Raw genomic sequence first — 22,109 nt, 5'->3', positions numbered from 1 at the left:
TTGCAACCCTACAGCTGTTTCTCATTGTTCCAGGGATGGTGATCGCCGCAGTTCCTGCTCTAGGTCCCGCTCCAGAAGTCAGGAGAGGGACCGGCGCTACGGTGGAGGAGATTATGGCAGGTACGGGAAAAAAACGCGGCACAGTCTGCCAGCTTCCACTTGAGGTTTCCTTCTGTGGAGGTATTTCCTTGCCACTTCTGCTTGTTCTTTGGGCCTACGTTACTGTAAAGCACTTAGTGATGAATGTGAAAGGGCTTTCTAAAGATGATTGATCTGTATCATGTTTACAGCTAATTTAGGTTAGACCGCATTTAGACTAGTCCTAGCTCCGTTCTTAAAAATATCACCACAGGATTGATATATTGACCTGCCCTTGCCTCAACCACAGGTCAAGGGAGGATGATCGTAACAGGGACCGATACTACGAGCGCCAGTCGAGTCGTGACAGAGCGGCTGAGTTCAGGAGGAGAGGCCGGTCGCCCTCCCCAGCCAAGAAAGACCCTGCTGCAGAGGAACCACCAGTGAAGAAGAAGAAGGAGGAACTGGACCCTATCCTGACCAGGACTGGTGGAGCTTACATCCCCCCGGCCAAACTGCGCATGATGCAGGCCCAGATCACTGACAAGAGCAGGCGAGTTAAGCTGTTGTCTGAAAACATAGAAATAGAATTATTAGAATGGACATTCCCATTTAGATTGCTGTGGTCTGAGGGGCTTTGTCCATTCTATGGATTCTATATCTGCCTGTCATTACAGAACAAATACTCATGGATGGTGAAGTCAAACTCAAGACTACAATCAAAGAATGAAACATTATCATATTTCCAATATAAAAGAATGCTATAAATGAAGTTCTTCTAAGATGCTGTCTAGTAAGTTGATGGGAACACAATGGATAATCATTTTTGGTCTGGCGGGAGCTAGGTGTTGAAGCTAGAGGCTAAAATGAACAGCTGACTCTCTGAGAGCGGCGTGAATTTCTATGTTTGTGTCCTAAATGGCACCCTAATCCCTACGTAGTGCTATATAGGGAATCCCTGCATTGTATGGACTTGGATGCTATTTCGGACATAGACTAACTGTAGCTCAAGGTGTTTTCACAGTCACCTTCCTGTAATTTCTTGGAATAGCATTTTGGTGCCTTGAGTCTGAGTACCCTGAGACGAGGTCCTGCGTCCCAAATAGCACTCAACTCCCTATGTAGTGCACTACTTTTCATCAGAGTGCCTTGGGCTCTGGTCAGAAGTAGTGCACTATATTGGGAATAGGGTGCTATTTGGGATGCAGAGATGCTGGCGAAGATAATGAAGTTGTGATTGGTTCAATGAGATCTTCTGGCGCAGAGCAATGAAGGAGTTAGCCTGGCCTGCTATCCTTCTTTCCTCACAGCCTTCAAGCATATACATACACACAGCCCGTGCACACACACACACACACAGCACGCCCACAGACGCACATACATACACACAGGTACACTATGAGCCTACTCTAGGGTCCCTGAATAAAGCATCACCATCTATATATATATCACACACAGTTGAAGTCAGAAGTTTACATATACTTAGGTTGGAGTCATTAAAACTCGTTTTTCAACCACTCCACAAATGTCTTGTTAACAAACTATGGTTTTGGCAAGTCGTTTAGGACATCTACTTTGTGCATGACACAAGTCATTTTTCCAACAATTGTTTACAGTTTATTTCACTTATAATTCACCATCACAATACCAGTGGGTCAGAAGTTTACATACACTAAGTTGACTGTGGCTTTAAACAGCTTGGAAAATTCCAGAAAATGATGTCATCTCTTTAGAAGCTTCTGATTGACATGATTTGAGTCAATTGGAGGTTTACCTGTGGATGTATTTCAAGGCCTACCTTCAAACTCAGTGCCTCTTTGCTTGACATCATGGGAAAATCTAAAGAAGTCAGCCAAGATCTCAGAAAAAACATTGTAGACCTCCACAAGTCTGGTTCATCCTTGGGAGCAATTACAAAACGCCTGAAGGTACCACGTTCATCTGTACAAGCAACAGTACGCAAGTATAAACACCATGGGACCACGCAGCCGTCATACCGGTCAGGAATGGAGACGTGTTCTGTCTCCTAGAGATGAACGTACTTTGGTGCGAAAAGTGCAAATCAACCCCAGAAAACAGCGAAGGACCTTGTGAAGATGCTGGAGGAAACGGGTACAAAAGTATCTATATCCACAGTAAAACAAGTCCTATATCGACATAGCCTGAAAGGCCGCTCAGCAAGGAAGAAGCCACTGCTCCAAAACCGCCATAAAAAAGCCAGACTACGGTTTACAACTGCACATGGGGACAAAGATCGTACTTTTTGGAGAAATGTCCTCTGGTCTGATGAAACAAGAATAGAACTGTTTGGCCATAATGACCACCATTATGTTTGGAGGTAAAAGGGGGACGCTCGCTAGCATGAAGAACACCATCCCAACCGTGAAGCACAGGGGTGGCAGCATCATGTTGTGGGGGTGCATTGCTGCAGGAGGGACTAGTGCACGTCACAAAATAGATGGCATTATGAGGAAGAAAATGATGTGCATATATTGAAGCAACTTCTCAAGACATCAGTCAGGAAGTTAAAGCTTGGTTGCAAATGGGTCTTCCAAATGGACAATGACCCCAAGCATACTTCCAAAGTTGAGGCAAATGGCTTAAGGATTACAAAGTCAAGGTATTGGAGTGGCCATGGCAAAGCGCTGACCTCAATCCTATAGAAAAGTTGTGGGCAGAACTGAAAAAGCGTGTGCGAGCAAGGAGGCTTTCAAACCTGTCTCCGTTACACCAACTCTGTCAGGAGGAATGGGCCAAAATTCACCCAACTTATTGTGGGAAGCTTGTGGAAGGCTACCCGAAACATTTGACCCAAGTTAACCAATTTTAATGCAATGCTACCAAATACTAATTGAGTGTATGTAAACTTCTGACCCACTGGGAATGTGATGAAAGAAATCAAAAGCTGAAATAAGTCATTCTCTCTACTATTATTCTGACATTTCACATTCTTAAAATGGTGGTGATCCTAACTAACCTAAGACAGGGAATTCTTAAAGGATTAAATGTCAGTAATTGTGAAACTGTGTTTAAATGTATTTGGCTAAGGTGTATGTAAACTTCCGACTTCAACTGTATATATTTATTTATCGGTGGAACTGGGAAAAGCAGATATGTCTATTAACCAGGCTGAAATTGTTATGAATTAGATCATTATTTTTGCGGTAATCTTGTGTATGTACTGACAATTTAGGAAGTATTGCTTTGCAAAGGAATTAGAAATATGTTCTGCTTCGTGGAAAGTGTGTTGTAGAAATGCACTGTTAGCATGTACGGTTATTACTTGGTTGCACACATCCTTGCTGCAATCACCATTCTGAAATGAGCTGAGTCGACTCAGCATGCAGCTGTAAGGCTGCGTTACAGTGTAACCACTTTTTGACTGCTGATGTAAAAATGGCTTCATGAATACATTTGATTGATAAGGATGATTTTTCTCCTGTTTCCAGTCTGGCATACCAGCGTATGAGCTGGGAGGCTCTGAAGAAGTCCATCAACGGTCTGATCAACAAGGTGAATGTGTCCAATATCGCCATGATCATTCAGGAACTGCTGCAGGAGAACATTGTTAGGGGCAGGTAATGACTCCAGCTTGATTTATCAATCAAATGTATTACTTTTTAGCTTTGAGACATGGATTATTTGGGTAAAGTAATTTTTAAGTGCATATCACTAATGTGTGTATGTCTGTCTCATATCCATGTCTGTCGTTCCGTGTGTGTGTCCGTGTCCATTCTCCAGAGGTCTCCTGGCCAGGTCCACCCTGCAGGCCCAGAGTGCTTCGGCCACCTTCACCCACGTCTATGCTGCTGTGGTAGCCATCATCAACTCCAAGTTCCCTCAGATAGGAGAGCTCATCCTCAAGAGACTCATCCTTAACTTCCGCAAGGGCTACCGGAGGAACGACAAGGTGACTAGCTGCCGCCTTGTTTAGTTTTGACATCATAACGATGTGATGGGAAGACACGGTGACTGCTTCAGCTACTTCAGTCACTCCTGCCTCATTTATACATATAACTTTGATACATATTATGGAGAAGTTCAGAGCTCAGCTGTTTAACTCTTTCTAATACATTTTGTATTCTTGTTTTTCAGGCACAATGTCTCACAGCATCAAAGTTTGTTGCTCACCTCGTCAATCAGAATGTGGCCCATGAGGTCTTGTGTCTGGAGATGTTGACTCTGCTCCTGGAGAGACCTACTGACGACAGCGTGGAGGTGTCCATCAGCTTCCTCAAGGAGTGTGGCCTCAAACTCACGGAGGTTTCCCCTAGGGGCATCAATGGTACATAGCTATACACAGGTCTCCCCTAGGGGCATTAATGGTACATGGCTATACACTGCGGTCTCCCCTAGGGGAATTAATGGTCCATGGCTATACACTGAGGTCTCCCCTAGGGGCATTAATGATCCATGGCTATACACTGAGGTCTCCCCTAGGGGCATTAATGGTCCATGGCTATACACTGAGGTCTCCCCTAGGGGAATTAATGGTTCATGGCTATACAGAACACGTCCGCTCTTACAGTTTGAACAGGCTTGAGAGGAGAGAAGAGCGAAGCATTAGTTCCATCACAGCTACAGAATCCTTTTAGCACTCCATCACAGTTCATTCAGAGAAATCAAGGGATTTATTTATTTCTCTGGTGTTCTTACATCCCATTTTGCTTGTTATCTAATTCAAACACTGTCTCTTCTGTTTTCAGCCATTTTCGAGCGGCTGCGCAACATCCTTCACGAGTCAGAGATTGACAAGCGGGTGCAGTACATGATCGAAGTGATGTTTGCCATCAGGAAGGATGGGTTTAAGGACCACCCTATCGTCCCAGAGGGGCTGGACCTGGTGGAGGAAGAAGATCAGTTCACACACATGCTGCCCCTAGAGGACGACTACAACCAAGAAGATATACTCAGTAAGATGCTACAGAATATGTTTATTAGGTACACCCATCTAGTACCGGGTCAGACCCCCTTTGCCACCAGAACAGCCTAAATTCTTTCAGAGCATAGATTCTACAAGGTGTGGCGTTCAAACGTTGCTAATTGATATCAAGTGACCTATTGTGTGCCAGTAAAACCTTCCACACACCATTGCCACCAGCCTATACCATTGACACCAGGCATGATGGGGCCATGGACTCATGCTGCTTACTCCAAATCCTTACTCTGCCATCAGCATGATGCAACAGGAACCGGGATTCGTCTGACTAGGCAATGTTTATCCACTTCTCAATTATCCAGTGTTGGTGATAGCGTGCCAACTGGAGCCTCTTGTTGTTTTTAGCCGATAGGAGTAGAACCCGGTGTGGTCGTCTGCTACAGTAGCCTATCTGTGACAAGGACTGACGAGTTGTGCGTTCCAAGATGCCGTTCTGCACACCACTGTTGTACTGCGCCGTTATTTGCCTGTTTGTGGCCCGCCTGTTACCTTGCATTATTCTTGCCTTTCTCCTTCGACATCTCTCACCAACAAGTTGTTTTTGGCCACAGCACTCCTGCTGGCTGGATGTTTTTTGTTTCTCACCATTCTCGGTAAACCTTAGACACTGTTGTGCGTGAAAAGCCCAGGAGGCCGGACGTTTCTGAGATACTAGAACCGGTGTGCCTGGCACCGACGATCATACCATGTCACTTAGGTCACTTGTTTTTAATCGAGCAGTAACTGAATGCCTGTCTGCCTGCTTTATATAGCAGGCCACGTGACTCACTGTCTGTAGGAGAGAACCATTTTTATGAACGGGGGGTGGTGTACCAATTAAACTGGCCACTGAGTGGCCCTGTGTATAGAATATATATTTATTTTTTATTTATTTAACCTTTATTTAACTAGGAAAGTCAGTTAAGAATGACGGCCTATACAGGCCAAACCCGGATGACGCTGGGCCAATTGTGGGCTGCCCTATGGGACTCGCAATCACGGCCAGTTGTGATAGAGCCTGGATTCGAACCAGGGTGTCTGTAGTGACACCTCTAGCACTGAGATGCATTGCCTTAGGCCGCTGCGCCACTCCGGAGCCTCTAGTAGGGAGTCCCTAGTAGGGTCAGTTCACACCCATGCTGCCCCTAGAGGATGACTACAATCATGAAGATATCCTGAGTAAGGTAGTCCCAGGCTTTCACATACTGTAGGCCTAACCAGCCAAGACTTTATAAAAAAACTAAGTGTCCTCACCTAGGGCTGTGGCGGTCACAAAATGTCTTCAGCCGGTGATTGTCAAGCAAATAACTGTCGTCCTCACGTTAATTGACAGTTAATTAACATAAACACATTTAGAATCTGCTGGCTTCCAGCCTATGCACAGCCTACAAGAGAAAAAGTCACCTTCACAATAAATCCATTATTTATTTTACACAGGTCTAAAGAAGCATGATATGAGGAAAATGTAGTCTATTCCAGAAGAACAGAATAGCATACTATGAGTTGTCCTGATGTGGCTATGCCAAATGGCTGTGGGCTACACTAGTTCATTTAGCAGACAAGATTAGCTTAGAATTCCGTGGAATTATTTTATAGTCTGAAGAATACAATTGAACAATGCTGAATAAAATATAAATATTTTCTCAATGATTTGAGGGAGTGCGCACACGTGACTATTCTGTGTTGAGCGGTTAACAAAGAAATAGGTACTCCTATATGCTTCATTTAGAGTTATTAATGTAACTTTAGTTGTGCTACCAATGTTGGTCTATATGTTTAGATGTTTAATACATTGTAATGCTGCATGATGAGACTAATGATGATTTGAAATACGTTGCTTGAAAGGCATGAGCTCTGCTTTGTTGTTTGGGCATGCTGTGCACACCCCAGTAGTCTCTCATTCACAATTTGACAAGCACTTGATAATGCCTTGAATTTCACGGCGGCTTCCCTTTTGTGGCTGTAATTCACCCTAAAAAAATCCATGCCGTTTGTGGCCCAGAGTGCTGCATTGTGCCCTTCTCCCTGAGTGTTCTGCGCAATCCAAAGCATCTCTCACTCACATGGCTCTCCGTCACGTGATCTGGTCTTTCTCACAAGCTACAAACTTGAAACTCACACGCTGCTTGTGTATGCCAGTTAGGCTTTACACCCCTTGTAAAGCTGATTTTAATGTGCTTCATTTTATGAAGTTATTTGGCCACTTTAGTTGTGATATAAAACATATAGGCCAGGCTATTCAAAAAAAGTGTGCGACTGATTCAAAAAAGTTGCCCAAAAAAAGGCATTGTTTCTTACCTTATGCTGGGCATCATTCACAAGTGATAATATATAATTCACAAGTGATAGGCTAATATTGTCACCCATCAGACTATTCTTGATTTAATCTTGTCTTTTATATATACCAAATCATATGTCTGATATTTAATTTAGAATGGACCATTATCATACACCTGTCTCGAAATAGGGGCAGCGGGAAAAAATAAATGTCATCTATGCACTTAAATACCAAATGGAGGAAACTTTTCCCCATGGTTTATTTTCACGTAGGCTTTACTCCTGTTGGAAATATAAGCAATGTACTTAATATTAGTAAAGTTGATACATAAATATAGTAGTCCTAGCCTTTAGAAAGCTGTTGGGATCCTCCTCTTTTTATTAGCGGCCATCACTCTGTTTTCTCCCACAGTTGCATAGCCTATAGAATGTTGAGCAACATCAGCTCATGGGCTCTCATTAAGTGTTTGATTAGATGTTCTAATACATTTGCATTGATGTCAGAGTGATTAGAGGAACAATAGAGTGCTGAGTACCAGGCAGTTAGCAAGTTTGGAAGGCTACTAATGACCAGCAGCCGCATCAGAGCTTGGAGAAGCCAAATTATCGTGACTAAACGTGTGTGATATGGCGCCGCCAGCGATGGTCGCCTCGCTTTCCTTTCTTAGGAAACTATGCAGTATTTTGTTTTTTTAAATGTATTATTTCATACACTGTTACCACAGGAAATCTTAAGTCTTATTACATATAGCCGGAAAGAACTATTGGATATAAGAGCAACGTCAACTTACCAACATTACGACCAGGTATACGACTTTCCCGAAGCGAATCCTCTGTTTGGACCACCACCCAGGACAATGGATCGGATCCCAATACGTGACCCAAAACAACAGCGCCGCAGATGGAGCGGTCTTCTGGTCAGGCTTCGAAGACGGGCTCACCGCTCCCGAGTATACTACTCGCCAATGTCCGGTCTCTTGACAACAAGGTAGACGAAATTCGAGCAAGGGTTGCCTTCCAGAGACATCAGAGATTGTAACATTCTCTGTTTCACGGAAACATGGTTCACTCGGGATGCGTTACCAGAGTCGGTACAGCCACCCGGTTTCTTCACGCATCGCGCCGACAGAAACAAATCTCTCTGGTAAGAAGGGCGGGGGTGTGTGCTGTATAATTAACGAGTCGTGGTGGAATCATAACATACAGGAACTCAAGTTCTTTTGTTCACCTGATCTAGAATTTCTTACAGTCAAATGCCGACCGCATTATCTAACAATAGAATTCTCTTCGATTATAATTACAGCCGTGTATACCCCCCCCCCCCCCCCCCCCCCCCCCCCCCCCTCAGCAGACACCTCGACGGCCCTGAAAGAACTTAATTGGACTCTATATAAACTGGAAACCACATATCCTGAGGCTGCATTTATTGTAGCTGGGGATTTTAACAAAGCTAATCTGAAAACAAGGCTCCCTAAATTTTATCAGCATATTGAATGCGCGACCCGGGCTGGCAAAATTCTGGAGCATTGCTACTCTAACTTCCGCGACGCATACAAAGCCTTCCCTCGCCCTTTCAACAAATCTGACCACAACTCCATTTTGTTGCTCCCAGCCTATAGACAGAAACTGAAACAGGAATTCCCCGTGCTCAGGTCTGTTTAACGCTGGTCCGACCAATCTGATTCCACGCTTCAAGATTGCTTCGATCACGTGGACTGGTATATGTTCCGGATAGTCTCAGACAACAACATTGATGTATACGCTGATTCGATGTGCAAGTTTATTAGCAAGTGCATCGGTGATGTTGTACCCACGGTAACTATTAAAATCTTCCCCAACCAGAAACGGTGGATTGATGGTAGCATTCACGCAAAACTCAAAGCGCAAACCAATGCTTTTAATCATGGCAAGGCGACCGGAAACATGACCAAATACAAACAGTGTAGCTATTCCCTCCGCAAGGCAATCAAACAAGCTAAGTGTCAGTATAGAGACAAAGTAGAGTCACAGTTCAACGGCTCAGACACGAGACGTATGTGGCAGGGTCTACAGTCAATCATGGACTACAAAAAGAAAACCAGCCCCGTCGCGGACACTTGCGTCTTGCTCCCAGACAAACTAAACACCTTTGCTCGCTTTGAGGACAATACAGTGCCACTGACATGGCCTGCTATAAAAACCTGTGGGCTCTCCTTCACCGCAGCCAACGTGAGTAAAACATTTAAACGTGTTAACCCTCGCAAGGCTCCCTAGCCGTGTACTCGGAGCATGCGCAGACCAGCTGGCTGGTGTGTTTACGGACATAATCAATCCGTATCACAGTCTGCTGTTCCCACATGCTTCAAGAGGGCCATCATTGTTCCTGTTCCCAAGATAGCTAAGGTAACTGATCTAAACGACTAGCACTCACTTCTGTCATCATGAAGTGCTTTGAGAGACTAGTCAAGGATCATATCACCTATACCTTACCTAACACCCTAGACCCACTTACCGCCCCAATTGGTCCACAGACGATGCAATCACACTGCCCTAACCCATCTGGACAAGAGGAATACCTATGTAAGAATGCTGTTCATCAACTACAGCTCAGCATTTAACACCATAGCACCCCCAAACTCGTCAATAAGCTCGAGACCCTGGGTCTCGACACCGCCCTGTGCAACTGGATTCTGGACTTTCTGACGGGCTGCCCCCAGGTGGTGAGGGTAGGAAACAACATCTCCACCCCGCTGAAACTCAACACTGGGGCCCCACAAGGGTGCGTTCTCAGCCCTCTCATGTACTCCCTGTTCACTCATGACTGTGTGGCCATGCACGCCTCCAACTCAATCATCAAGTTTGCAGACGACACTACAGTGGTAGGCTTGATTACCAACAACGACAAGGTGAGGGCCCTCGAAGTGTGGTGTCAGGAAAATAACCTCACACTCAACGTCAACAAACCAAAAGAGATGATCGTGGACTTCAGGAAACAGCAGAGGGAGCACCCCCCTATCCACATCGACGAGAAGGTGGAAAGCTTCAAGTTCCTCTGCATACACATCACGGACAAACTGAAATGGTCCACCCACACAGACAGCGTGGCGAAGAAGGCGCAACAGCGCCTCTTCAACCTCAGGAGGCTGAAGAAATTTGGCTTGTCACCAAAAAAACTCACCAACTTTTCAGATGCACAACCGAGAGCATCCTGTCGGGCTGTATCACCGCCTGGTATGGCAACTGCTCCGCCCACAACCGTAAGGTTCTCCAGAGGGGTAGTGAGGTCTGCACAAAGCATCACCGGGGGCAAACTACCTGCTCTCCAGGACACCTACATCACCCGATATCACAGGAAGGCCAAAAAGATCAAGGACAACAACCATCCGGGCCACTGCCTGTTCACCCCGCTATCACCCAGAAGGCGGGGTCAGTACAGGTGCATCAAAGCTGGGACCGAGAGACTGAAACAGCTATCTCAAGGCCATCAGACTGTTAAACAGCCATCACTAACATTGAGCAGCTGCTGCCAACATACTGACTCAAATCTCTAGCCACTTTAATAATAAAAAATTGGATGTAATAAATGTGTCACTTTAAACAATGCCACTTTATATAATGTTTACATACCCTACATTACTCATCCCATATGTATATACTGTACTCTATACCCTCTACTGCATATTGCCTATGCCGTTCGGCCATCGCTCATCCATATATTTATATGTACGTATTCTTATTCATTCCTTTACACTTGTGTGTGTAAGGTAGTTGTTGTGAAATTGTTAGATATTCCTGCATGGTCGGAACTAGAAGCACAAGCATTTCGCTACACTTGCATTAACATCTGCTAACCATGTGTATGTGACCAATACAATTTGTTGTGGAATTTGACTGATTCGTGACTGCCGGTGTGGAAGTAATATGGTCACCACAACAGTCCTATACTCACCCTACTTAATTGCGCTGTTCTGAAATAACTGACAATGTGAAAGCCAGCCAATGGTTAGCTTCCACCATGTGGTTGTCAACTATCAAGTCTATTCGAATCTGTGTAAATGAAGGGGAGGAGACAAGGTGAGAACATGTTTTTAAGAAAATTCGATTGAGCCGTATCTGTGATGGCTTAGTTTTCAGCATGTTCATTGCCAGGGGAGAGAGAATACCCTGTCCCATTATTCAGCCAATTCACCTGCTGTCCTTTAGGTCCCTAAGGATTCTGAGCTAACTATACTGGTATAGCTGGGGGTTTCCTCTATCAGTCTCTCTAGATGTCCCAGTGTGGAATGATGTTCCCTGGTAGGAGAGAAATCACAGCGTTCGCCTCTGCTCTCTCTCACTCCCTCGCTCTCTCTCTCTCGTAAAAGAGGGTTATATTTTCAGACTGACATTAAGATTCCGCTTCTTTTTATTTATGTTTGTTCAATTCTACAGATGATGAACATATTTTCTGTAGCTTCAGCACATACACACTTGTCCTAATTGGAAAATCTATACAAGCGTCCTTCAGGGTGCAAGAGAAGAAAAGAAAGCCATTATCACTTTAAGCCCTGATATGAAATGCATCCTAATACACAATGAGTGTTTTTATGGGTAATTACTTCTCATTGTGGCTCATTTGCAATGATTTTAATTGCTCTGGAATGGAGTAATTGCAAACAAATGGTTGCTATTAAAAACAATAATGTTCTGTATCTTGCAGATGTCTTTAAGATGGATACAGACTTCTTGGAGAACGAGGAGAAGTACAAAGCAATTAAAAAGGGTGAGTTGCTAGATGGATGGATCACAATGCCAATTATTGCCTTAAGGCAAAGCAAAACATTTGACTTTGAACTGAATATGGTTTAATGTGTAATAGGTTATCGTTGTCTGGCAGCTACCTAGCTAATGTTGCAGCTACTACATTGTATAAAGTCTGTATGATCAACTGAATTCCACCATACTGTGCCATAATTTCAGATAGTTATTGTGGAAGATGGTGTTCTCCATGACATACCTGGTTAAATAAATACAAATGTTGGAGAAAGTAATGTGTTTTAGTGTACAGTATGTCATATGACCATCTCTTTTCTCAGAGATCCTGGATGAGGGCAGCAGCGACTCTGGAGAGGATGCCAATGGAAGTGATGATGAAGATGATGATAATGATGGAGAAAAGGAGGGGGAAGAGGGTGGAGATGGTATGCATGCAACATCTTTTTTATTTGAGATATCACAAAGATTAACACAGAAGGACACTGACATTCAACAATTACAAAGAGTATGGTAAAAACCCTAAACATGTGACAAGAGGAAGGATACTGTTATGTTAACAGTGCTCAGTTCAGTGACGTGTTCTGTACTGCGGTAACTTGGGGACAGTGGTGGTTATAGTGGTGGCCTTGGCTGTCCTTGATGGTCCCAGAGGTAATCTGCCCCAGAAATCTCATCATCCCCAGTGGCTCAGTACTGCAAAGGAAATGCACTGCATACCAAGACCATTAGGTAGGAAGGAGACCTCTGAATCTCTGTGTGCATCCCAAATGGCGTCCTATTCCCTATATAATGCACTATAATGGGTTCTGGTCAAAAGTAGTCCCTTATATAGGGAATTGGGTCCCATTTGGGGATGCACATGGTCATGTCTCAGTGTCTCCATACTATCCGGCAAGCAAGAGATCGGTCACTGCTTTTACGTTTCACTGACTGCTCTCTCCTAGATGGTCTGTCAGAACACTTCGGCACTCTATTTATTAAACTTTGTATCAACTTGAATGACCTTAGTTTTATTATTATAATACATGCCACTTGGACACTTTTATCCACTTCAGTAAGTGCATTCATCTTTAGTATCTTGCGGGAATCAAACACACAACTTAGGCATTGGCAAAGCCATGCTTGAGAAATGGAAATAAATCCCAAAAGAATGAGTGAGACAAACAGATTGACCTCTGTGTGGAGACCGATAGCATGACAATACCTGACAGTGTAACAATCAATACAGCCCTCCTTCATCCTTATAACTATGTACTGTTTTCCTTTTATAGAAGCAGAGAAAGTCACCATCTTTGACCAGACGGAAGTCAACCTAGTCGCATTTCGCCGTACCATCTATCTCGCCATCCAGTCAAGGTGGGTAGTTGTGCTGTGCATGTGTGTGTTAGGCGCTGCACGATATGTGCCAAAAATCTATTTGTTTACAAAGACTGCGATTGTCAATATTTATTGCAATTTAGATCAAAACACTTTGATCCCCGGGACAACCCATACAGAGAATATGTATGAACGCATGACTGTAAGTCACTTTGAATAAAAGCATCTGCTAAATGGCATATATGCCTTAAAGTATTCATACCCCTTGACTTATTCCACATTTTGTTGTTTCAGCCTGAATTCAAAATGGATTACATTTATTTTTTTACTCTCACCCTAGCATATTTACTGAAAATATAAATATTTTGTTTACTTAAGTATACACACCCCTTTGCTATGACACTCTAAATTGAGCACAGGTGCATCCAATTTCTTTTGATCATCCTTGATGTCACTAGAACTTGGAGCCCACCAGTGGCCAATTCAACACACCTGTCTCTGTAAGGTCCCACAGCTGACGGTGCATGTCAGAGCAGAAACTATACCACGAAGTCCAAGGAACTGTCCATAGATCTCCTAGAATTGTGATGAGGAATACAGTACCAGTCAAAAGTTTGGACACTTACTCATTCCACGTTTTTTCTTTATTTTTACTGTTTTCTAAGTTGTAGAACAATAGTGAAGACATCAAAACTATGAAATAACACATATGGAATCATGTAGTAACCAAAAAAGTGTTAAACAAATCAAAATACATTTTAGATTCTTCAAAGTAGCCACCCTTTGCTTTGACGACAGCTTTGCACACTTGGCATTCTCTCAACCAGCTTCATGAGGTCCCCTGGAATGCATTTCAATTAACAGGTATGCCGTGTTAAAAGTTAATTTGTGGAATTTATTTATTTTAATGTGTTTGAGCCAATCACTTGTGTTGTGACAAGGTAGGGGTGGTATACAGAAGATGGCCCTATTTGGTAAAAGACCAAGTCCATATTATGGCAAGAACAGTTCAAATAAGCAAAGAGAAAGGACAGTCCATCATTACTTTAAGACATGAAGGTCAGTCAATCTGGAACATTTTTGCAGCGTGCCTACCTGGTTAAATAAAGGTTACATATATATATATATTTTTTTTTTCAAGAACTTTGAACGTTTCTTCAAGTGCAGTCGCAAAACCTATCAACCGCTATGATGAAACTGATGATCTCATGAACTGATGAATGATGATGAACTGATCTCATGAGGACCGCCACAGGAACGGAATACTCAAGAGTTCTCTGCTGCAGACAATAAGTTCATTAGTTACCAGCCTCAGAAATTGCAGCCCAAATAAATGCTTCACCGTTTCAAGTAACAGAGGAGACTGCGTGAATCAGGCCTTCATGGTCAAATTGCTGCAAAGAAACCACTACTAAAGGACACCAATAAGAAGACTTGCTTGGGCCAAGAAACACCAGCAATGGACATTAGACTGGTATGATGAGTCCAAATTTGCGATTTTTGGTTCCAACCGCCATGTCTTTGTGAGATGCTGAGTAGGTGAAAGAATGATCTCCGCATGTGTGGTTCCTACAGTGACGCATAGAGGAGGAGGTGTGGGGTGTACTTTGCTGGTGACGCTGTCAGTGATTTATTTAGAATTTAAGGCACACTGAACCATCATGGCTACCACAGCATTCTGTAGCGACACGCCATCCCATCTGGCTTAGTCCCACTATTATTTGTTTTTCAGCAGGACAATGACCCAACACACCCCCTGGCTGTGTAAGGGCTATTTGACCAAGGAGAGTGATGAAGTGCTGCGTTAGATGACCTGGCCTCCACAATCACCCGATGTCTGTGGACCAAGGAGTTGGACCGCAGAGTGAAGGAAAAGCAGCCAACAAATGCTCAGCATATGTGGGAACTCCTTCAAGAATGTTGGAAAAACATTCCAAGTGAAGGTGGTTGAGAATGCCAAGAGTGTGCAAAGCTGTCTTCAAGGCAAAAGGTGGCTACGTTGAAGAATCTCAAATTTAAAATATATTTTGATTTGTTTAACACTTTCTTGGTTACTACATGATTCCATATGTTTTTTCGTAATTTTGATGTCTTCATTATTATTCTACAATGTAGAAAATAGTAACAAATAAAGAAAAACCCTGGAATGAGTAGGTGTGTCAACTTTTTACTGGTACTATATATCTGGGGAAGGGTATAAAACATTCTTGAGTGTTAAAAGTTGGGAAATAGAAGAATTATGGATTTTCCCAGCCTAGACCTAACAAACTGGGGAACTGGGCAAGAAGGCCCTTGGTCAGGGAGGTGACCAATAAACCTATGACCACTCTGACATAACTACATAGTTCTTTGGCTGAGATGGGAGAACCTGCCAGAAGGACAATACTCTACCATAAAGCTCAGATTGGTGAAGTGCTGTAGAGTGGCCAGACGGAAGCCACTCCTGAGATAAGGCACATGACAGCACACCTGGAGTTTGCAAAAAGGCACGTGATAGAGTCAGAGTGTAAGACAAAAGATTCTGTAGTCTAATGAGACAAAAATGTAACTCTGGCCTGAATGCAAAGCGTTATGTCTGGAGAAAACCAGGCACAGCTCATCACCCGTCTAACACCATCCCTACCATGAAGCATGGTGGTGGCAGCTTCAGAGTGCAAATGACCTTAGACTGGGGCGAAGGTTTACGTTCCAACAGGACAATGCATACAGCCTAAGCAAAGCTGGAATGGCTTCAGAACAAGAATGTGAAAGTACTTGAGTGGCCCAGCCAAAGCGCAGACTTGAATCCCATTGAAAATCCATGGAATGACTTGAGGATTGCTGGTCACTGCAGCTCCCCATCTCACTTAACAGAGCTTGAGAAAATCTGCAGGGAAGAATGGGAGAAAATCCCCAAATCCAGATGTGCAAAGCTGATGCAGACTTACCCAAGACGACTCATAGCTGTTATGGCTGGTGTTTGGCATGACAACAAATAAAAAAGACCAAATAGTAGAAGTTGTCACAGGGTAGAAACCAAAGCTGTAATCGTCGCCAAAGGTGCTTCTACATAGTATTGACTCGGGTGTGAATACTTGTGAATTAGATTTCTGTATTTCATTTTCAATATATTTGTTATTATTTCTAAAAACATATTTTTTATTTGTCATTATGGGGTATTGTGTGTAGATGGGTGAGAGAAAAAACAGATTGAATTCAGGCTGGAATCATAGAAATAGAATGAGTAGGCTATTCTAATTATATGGCTGGTGTTCGGCATGACAACTAATAAAAAAGACCATATAGAAGGAGTTGTGACAGGGTAGAATCCAAAGTGTTGGTCAGTGTTTCCCAGGAGACCCGAAATACATTTTGAATAGAGATGTTATATTCAGACAAGATTTTAGAATACGCTTCACATGTTCTTCTCTGACCCAGAACATGTCGTTGCACAAACAACATGTGGCCTCAGTCACTGGCAGCAGCCTGTATTAGAGAAATGAACATAAGAAGCTAACACGTTTTTGGGGAGGCACGTGTTGTGCAGCTTTAACTAACTAGCTGTTTGCAGAGATAAAGATACAAAAACAAATAGTCTAATACAGAAAACATGTGGATTGACACGAAGAAGCAAACAGAAGCATGCCGACTCAAGCTGAGTGAGTGACTCTAACAGCCAGCTGTGCCTGCTTGAGTGACAAGGGGTGGGACTTGGGTTGTCGGAAGCAAGCAGCTGCATGAAAGCGAGGGTGACTGGATAGAGACGACAAACATATTGCGATTTGCATATTGCACATGTCAAAGTCACAGTTTCTATTAAAATTAAATTAATTGTGCAGCCCACTTACTGCAGCCCATCCTCTGTTTATCAAGTATCAGGATCTGGTTAGCATGGTGTGTGTTTCCAATAACCTCAGTCTCGTGTGTGTGTGTGTTAAAAAGATTAGACGTGCTGTAATGTTTCCCAGCTGTCACTGAGCCCTCCCAAGCCAGGTGAAGTGGTGAAATGATCACATTTTGTAATTCAAATGAACCATCAATGTGCCTCTCTCATTCCAAGTTTCAGCATCATTGTGCTAGCTTGGCTGACTTGCCGTTTTTACACTACTTACATTGCATACCCCATACAAATTATTCTGCACATAACTTACTGCCTACTTTGGCCAGAAACCCCTTTTTGATGCATTTTAATTTTGATAAATGCTGATTTTCAACCTTTCCCACTCTTTCACAGGTTTTATAGGGTGAATGCAGAGTGCATCCGCAAGTTAGCTATAATTTTTGCAATGATTCACTGAAATGACTCAATAACTCTTATTGAAATCCATCTTATTTTTTGTGTGTGTCCGTGTGTGGTTTGTGTGTGCGTTTTTCTGTTAAGAAAAGTAAACTAGATCTGCCAAACCCAACAGAATGGGAAAGGGTCCAGCTCCAGGGATGTTTTGAGCAGAAATGGGGCAGTAGACTTTTCTTCTGTGCCAAACCTAGATGGCTGAAAATCACTGCATGTCCACGGCAGATAGACAAGTCTCGACGAATGCAGTTTATTTAAAGCTGTATTTGCGGAATGTTGTTTTTCTCTTAATTGAATGAACATTTTTGTTTTGCACGCATTCATAATTAATTGGCATAAAAACGTTTTATAGGTTTAAGTTCTTAGTGGCACAGACTTCTGCAGAGCAGAATTTAATAGCATTGTGTTAAGGGATGTTGGGGTAAATTTGAAGAAGAACAGACTTGTCTATGTCCAGAGAGACAGTGTTTTAGTGACCAGCTAAAACATTGCTGTTAGGGAGACTGCCGCAGCAAGTGATGAAGTAGGCTATTCATTCATACGCAGCAGCCCTGCTGAAGTCTAAGATCAGAATGCACCATGCTCTAGTTTCATCTTTTTGGGAAGTTTTCTCTCTCGTTGCGCTGGGTCTTTTTCATTAAAGCACACCATAACAATACATTTGTCCAGGTAATCCAATCAGTTTCTTCCATTTTCTGCCTAATGAGTAAAACCTGGCCATAGAGGTCAAAGAGAATGGCAACCATTGTTTGCTATTTTTCTTAGATTTTGCTTCTCTAAATCTGAGCTGGTCTTTTTCCAGCTGGTGTAGGAAGGAGAAAACAGAGCAGACTTACTCTCAAGACGATGTAGGTGGAAGGATGACACTGCAGAGCAATCCACTTACTATCAGACACACCGCATTGTTTGGAAGAGCAGAGTGCATAGCCATCAACTGTCTCAGACATACTACCGCAGGGCCAGTCAGTGACCAGTCATATGTTGATGATGCTGAAAGCTCCTCTCCTCTTAAGCACTTTCAGATAAGAGGTTATACGTGTGTGCAGTCTATTTTAACCTGGTTTCTGAATGAACGTCTTCAGGCCACTAATAGACAGGCTGAGTATTTGTATGTGCGGTGTAGGCCTCCCACATTTTTGTATTACATGTGTTTGCATACTGCAATGCACGTTTTTATAGCATGGGGACATAGACATTTGGCATATTTGTGGCCTTCCAGTAAAGGTAAGTAGTTTGTCATAGCCTAGTTTGTCACATTTTCAATAATTCTTCCATAATTTCTGTGATATAATCAAATCAGTTTCCGTTGACCGGCCTGCTTGTCTGCCTCAGTGTGATAAATAGCCACACTGTACTCAATCTGAAAGAGGTAGTTCTGTGGTCCTTGTTCTCTCTTAGCCTTTTCACATTGTGCCGACCTGAATCGAACTGGGCTGGCTTGGCTATTTTTGGCTCACATTGGCCCAGTTCAACTCCACTTGGCCTATCTGGGTTTGGCTCTGTAGTGTGAGAAGGTTATCTGTTCCAGCTGGTAGAAAGGCAGTAGCATCAACGTGGAGAGAGGACTGAACTTTAGGAACCCTGATAAGTGATTACATAGGAAATTAGATGAGTCCTTGCTCTCTAGCGTTTTACCTCTACGGATGCATGAATATAGCCATTTTGATGCATAACCTGCGGAGTTCCACGCAGATCAGTGTCTCTTTCAAAAGAAGCTTATACAAATTGTCCTTTATGAATGTGATTTAATAACATGTATGGCATGTCACATGTATTGAAGAAGGCTATATAACCGTCACTGGGATTATCCAACCTCTGTGTTTTAACAGCGTCCCATCAGAATTCCCCTGTCTAGTCATGGTAAATGAAATGGTCAGGACAGTTTTCTAGAGTGTTGTGTGGTTTTGGAACGCGTGGATCGACACGTTGGCTCAGCAGTGTGTCTGTCTGGGTTTGTCAGCGGTTAGAGAAGATATTCAGAATGATGGTGGAAATGTATGAATGAAATGAGAGGTCCATGGTGTTTACTACAGTTTTACACCATGTCTGCAGAATGCAGTCTTGCCTGCTTCTTAAATGCAGTTGGGTTGGATGGAATTTTCCAAAGTGATCAAACAACAAAATAAGACATTATCTTCCCCATGTTTGTTAATGGATATATAAAGTCTAAATGCGTACTGAATGTACTTCTAAAATAAACATGAGGGCAGAAAGTTCATTTTTTCTGTGTGATATGATTTTAAAATTCCATCCAAGCAAAGACATGACCTGGACACTCTGTCCTAGTCCATATGGCATGATAAAGCTGTTTGGAATATGATAATGCAAACTTATGCACTTATTGGCTAATTATTATTGTCTTATTAAGTCATGATGAATAGGAAATTCAAGTTTCTCTTCTTTCAACAGTTTGGACTTTGAGGAGTGTGCCCACAAATTGATCAAGATGGACTTTCCTGACAGCCAAACGGTAGGTTACAGTACTTCTCCTCCCAGTACCCTTCCACCAGTATACTTTTCCCCTAGCTGCCAGATTGCCATATCAAGGCCATCTAATCTAAAGAGCTTCCAGAGCTGTTTATCCAAACTTTTAGCTTCATCTAAATAGTTTCTGGTCTGCTGGGTTGTTGGATTCTTCAGTCACTCGGGAAGCATTTGTCATCTTAATTTCCTTGTTTTGCGTCTTCGCCAGGCCAAAGAAAGCCCTCATTTAGGAACTGGGTGTTCCCCACTATGATTTAGCCGATCAAGTAGTTTGTTTCCCCGAAGTGTCCCATTTTTAACTGTCATAGTTGTGGACATTGTAATAACAAGCTTCAATATCTTGTAGTCTTTACAGTAGAACCCCAGTAGAGAGGAGAGGTTTAGAGACATCCTACACACCGTTAATGCACCTACACGTTTTATGTAATGCAACTCAGTGATTTACTGCCTGTGATTTATGTTACCTTAAAATAGCTGTGCGATAGGTCATGTTTTCTCGTGGCCAGCCTACAGTACACATGGTTGTGGGTGGAAATAATATTATGTGATCACTCTCATGTACCTGTACTATATTTGGTATTTTATGCAATTGTAAGTTGGCTACTTCCATAAGAAATAAGTGTTGAAAATAAAGCTGTGATGTGTAAGAAAATATACCCAGGTGTCTTTGATACATCTGTCTTGTCCCTGCTTTATAAAGAAATCACTGAGGTGTATATCATGGGTACACTGTGCTATATAGCCACAGGGCTAGCAGTTGTATAACATATCAAATGGCTGCTTTTGTGAGCTTACTGCTAGGTCACTTTTAACATCCAAATAATTAATCAGTTTGTGCCCATCTAGTTATTTTGTGTAGGAATAGAGTTGTGCATGACCAAGTTTACAGCTGTATTCATATAGTACTATAGCTATACTGTTTTTCTTAAGCTTGTATTTTTCTTTTTTTGCTCATGAATAAATGAAATACTAGACTACTTGGTTCATGTTTTTGTAACGTGGTATTTTAATGAGCATGTTCTCTGAACCGATGACTGTATTTTGATCAACGCTTCTACATCAACATGATCTTTTATAATAGATTCTAGAACATATGCTGCTGTGTTCCAAAACATCATTGTGAGATGAAGACAATCAGGATTCTGCCAAAGTTCTATTTTCTCATGGCTGTCATCCAGACCTTGATTGTAATTGTTTACTGGTCACTTGGTCCAGCTCAGACTGTTGAGCATCAATCATCACCTGGGTAATAGAGATTTAGGCTTGACTACGATAACTTTTGGAAGTAGGGCCTAGTTTACTCTGCCACTTCCTGCCCCACTCCTCCTTATAAACGCAGAAAAAAAATAAACGTCCTCTCGCTGTCAACTGCGTTTATTTTCATTAAACTTAACGTGTAAATATTTGTGTGAACATAACAAGATTCAACAACAGACATAAACTGAACAAGTTCCACAGACATGTGACTAACAGGAATAGAATAATGTGTCACTGAACAAAGGGGGGGGGGGGGGGGTGTCAAAATCAAAAGTAACAGTCGGTATCTGGTGTGGCCAGCAGCTGCATTAAGTACTGCACTGCATCACTTCCTCATGGACTGCACCAGATTGGCCAGTTCTTGCTGTGAGATGTTACCCCACTCTTCCACCAAGTCACCTGCAAGTTCCCGGACATTTCTGGATGGAATGGTCCTAGCCCACACCCTCCGATCCAACAGGTCCCAGACGTGCTCAATGGGATTTAGATCCGGGCTCTTTGCTGGCCATGGCAGAACACTGACATTCCTGTCTTGCAGGAAATCACGCACAGAACGAGCAGTATGGCTGGTGGCATTGTCATGTCAGGATTAGCCTGCAGGAAGGGTACCACATGAGGGAGAAGGATGTCTTCCCTGTAACGCACAGCATTGAGATTGCCTGCAATGACAACAAGCTCAGTCCGATGATGCTGTGACACACCGCTCCAGACCATGACGGACCCTCCACCTCCAAATCGATCCCACTCTAGAGTACAGGCCTCGGTTTAACG

At 42.9% G+C, this 22,109-nt stretch overlaps 1 protein-coding gene across 2 annotated transcripts in view; it reads left to right on the top strand.

Annotated features, from left to right (window-relative positions):
- LOC129821060 (pre-mRNA-splicing factor CWC22 homolog) overlaps positions 1 to 22,109 on the top strand; it is a 60,686-nt gene that overhangs the window by 10,974 nt on the left and 27,603 nt on the right. For both annotated transcript variants that reach the window (XM_055878309.1, XM_055878308.1), the window contains exons 5-14: positions 34 to 120; positions 389 to 631; positions 3,528 to 3,656; positions 3,820 to 3,988; positions 4,174 to 4,363; positions 4,785 to 4,991; positions 11,952 to 12,014; positions 12,328 to 12,432; positions 13,279 to 13,363; positions 20,007 to 20,067. In XM_055878309.1, the coding sequence (XP_055734284.1) occupies positions 34 to 120; positions 389 to 631; positions 3,528 to 3,656; positions 3,820 to 3,988; positions 4,174 to 4,363; positions 4,785 to 4,991; positions 11,952 to 12,014; positions 12,328 to 12,432; positions 13,279 to 13,363; positions 20,007 to 20,067 (1,339 nt within the window). The remainder of the gene's footprint in view (positions 1 to 33; positions 121 to 388; positions 632 to 3,527; positions 3,657 to 3,819; positions 3,989 to 4,173; positions 4,364 to 4,784; positions 4,992 to 11,951; positions 12,015 to 12,327; positions 12,433 to 13,278; positions 13,364 to 20,006; positions 20,068 to 22,109) is intronic.

This window comes from Salvelinus fontinalis, chromosome 23, assembly GCF_029448725.1.
Source record: "Salvelinus fontinalis isolate EN_2023a chromosome 23, ASM2944872v1, whole genome shotgun sequence".
Classification (NCBI taxonomy): Eukaryota; Metazoa; Chordata; class Actinopteri; order Salmoniformes; family Salmonidae; genus Salvelinus; species Salvelinus fontinalis.
This window is presented reverse-complemented; position numbering and strand designations above follow the sequence as displayed.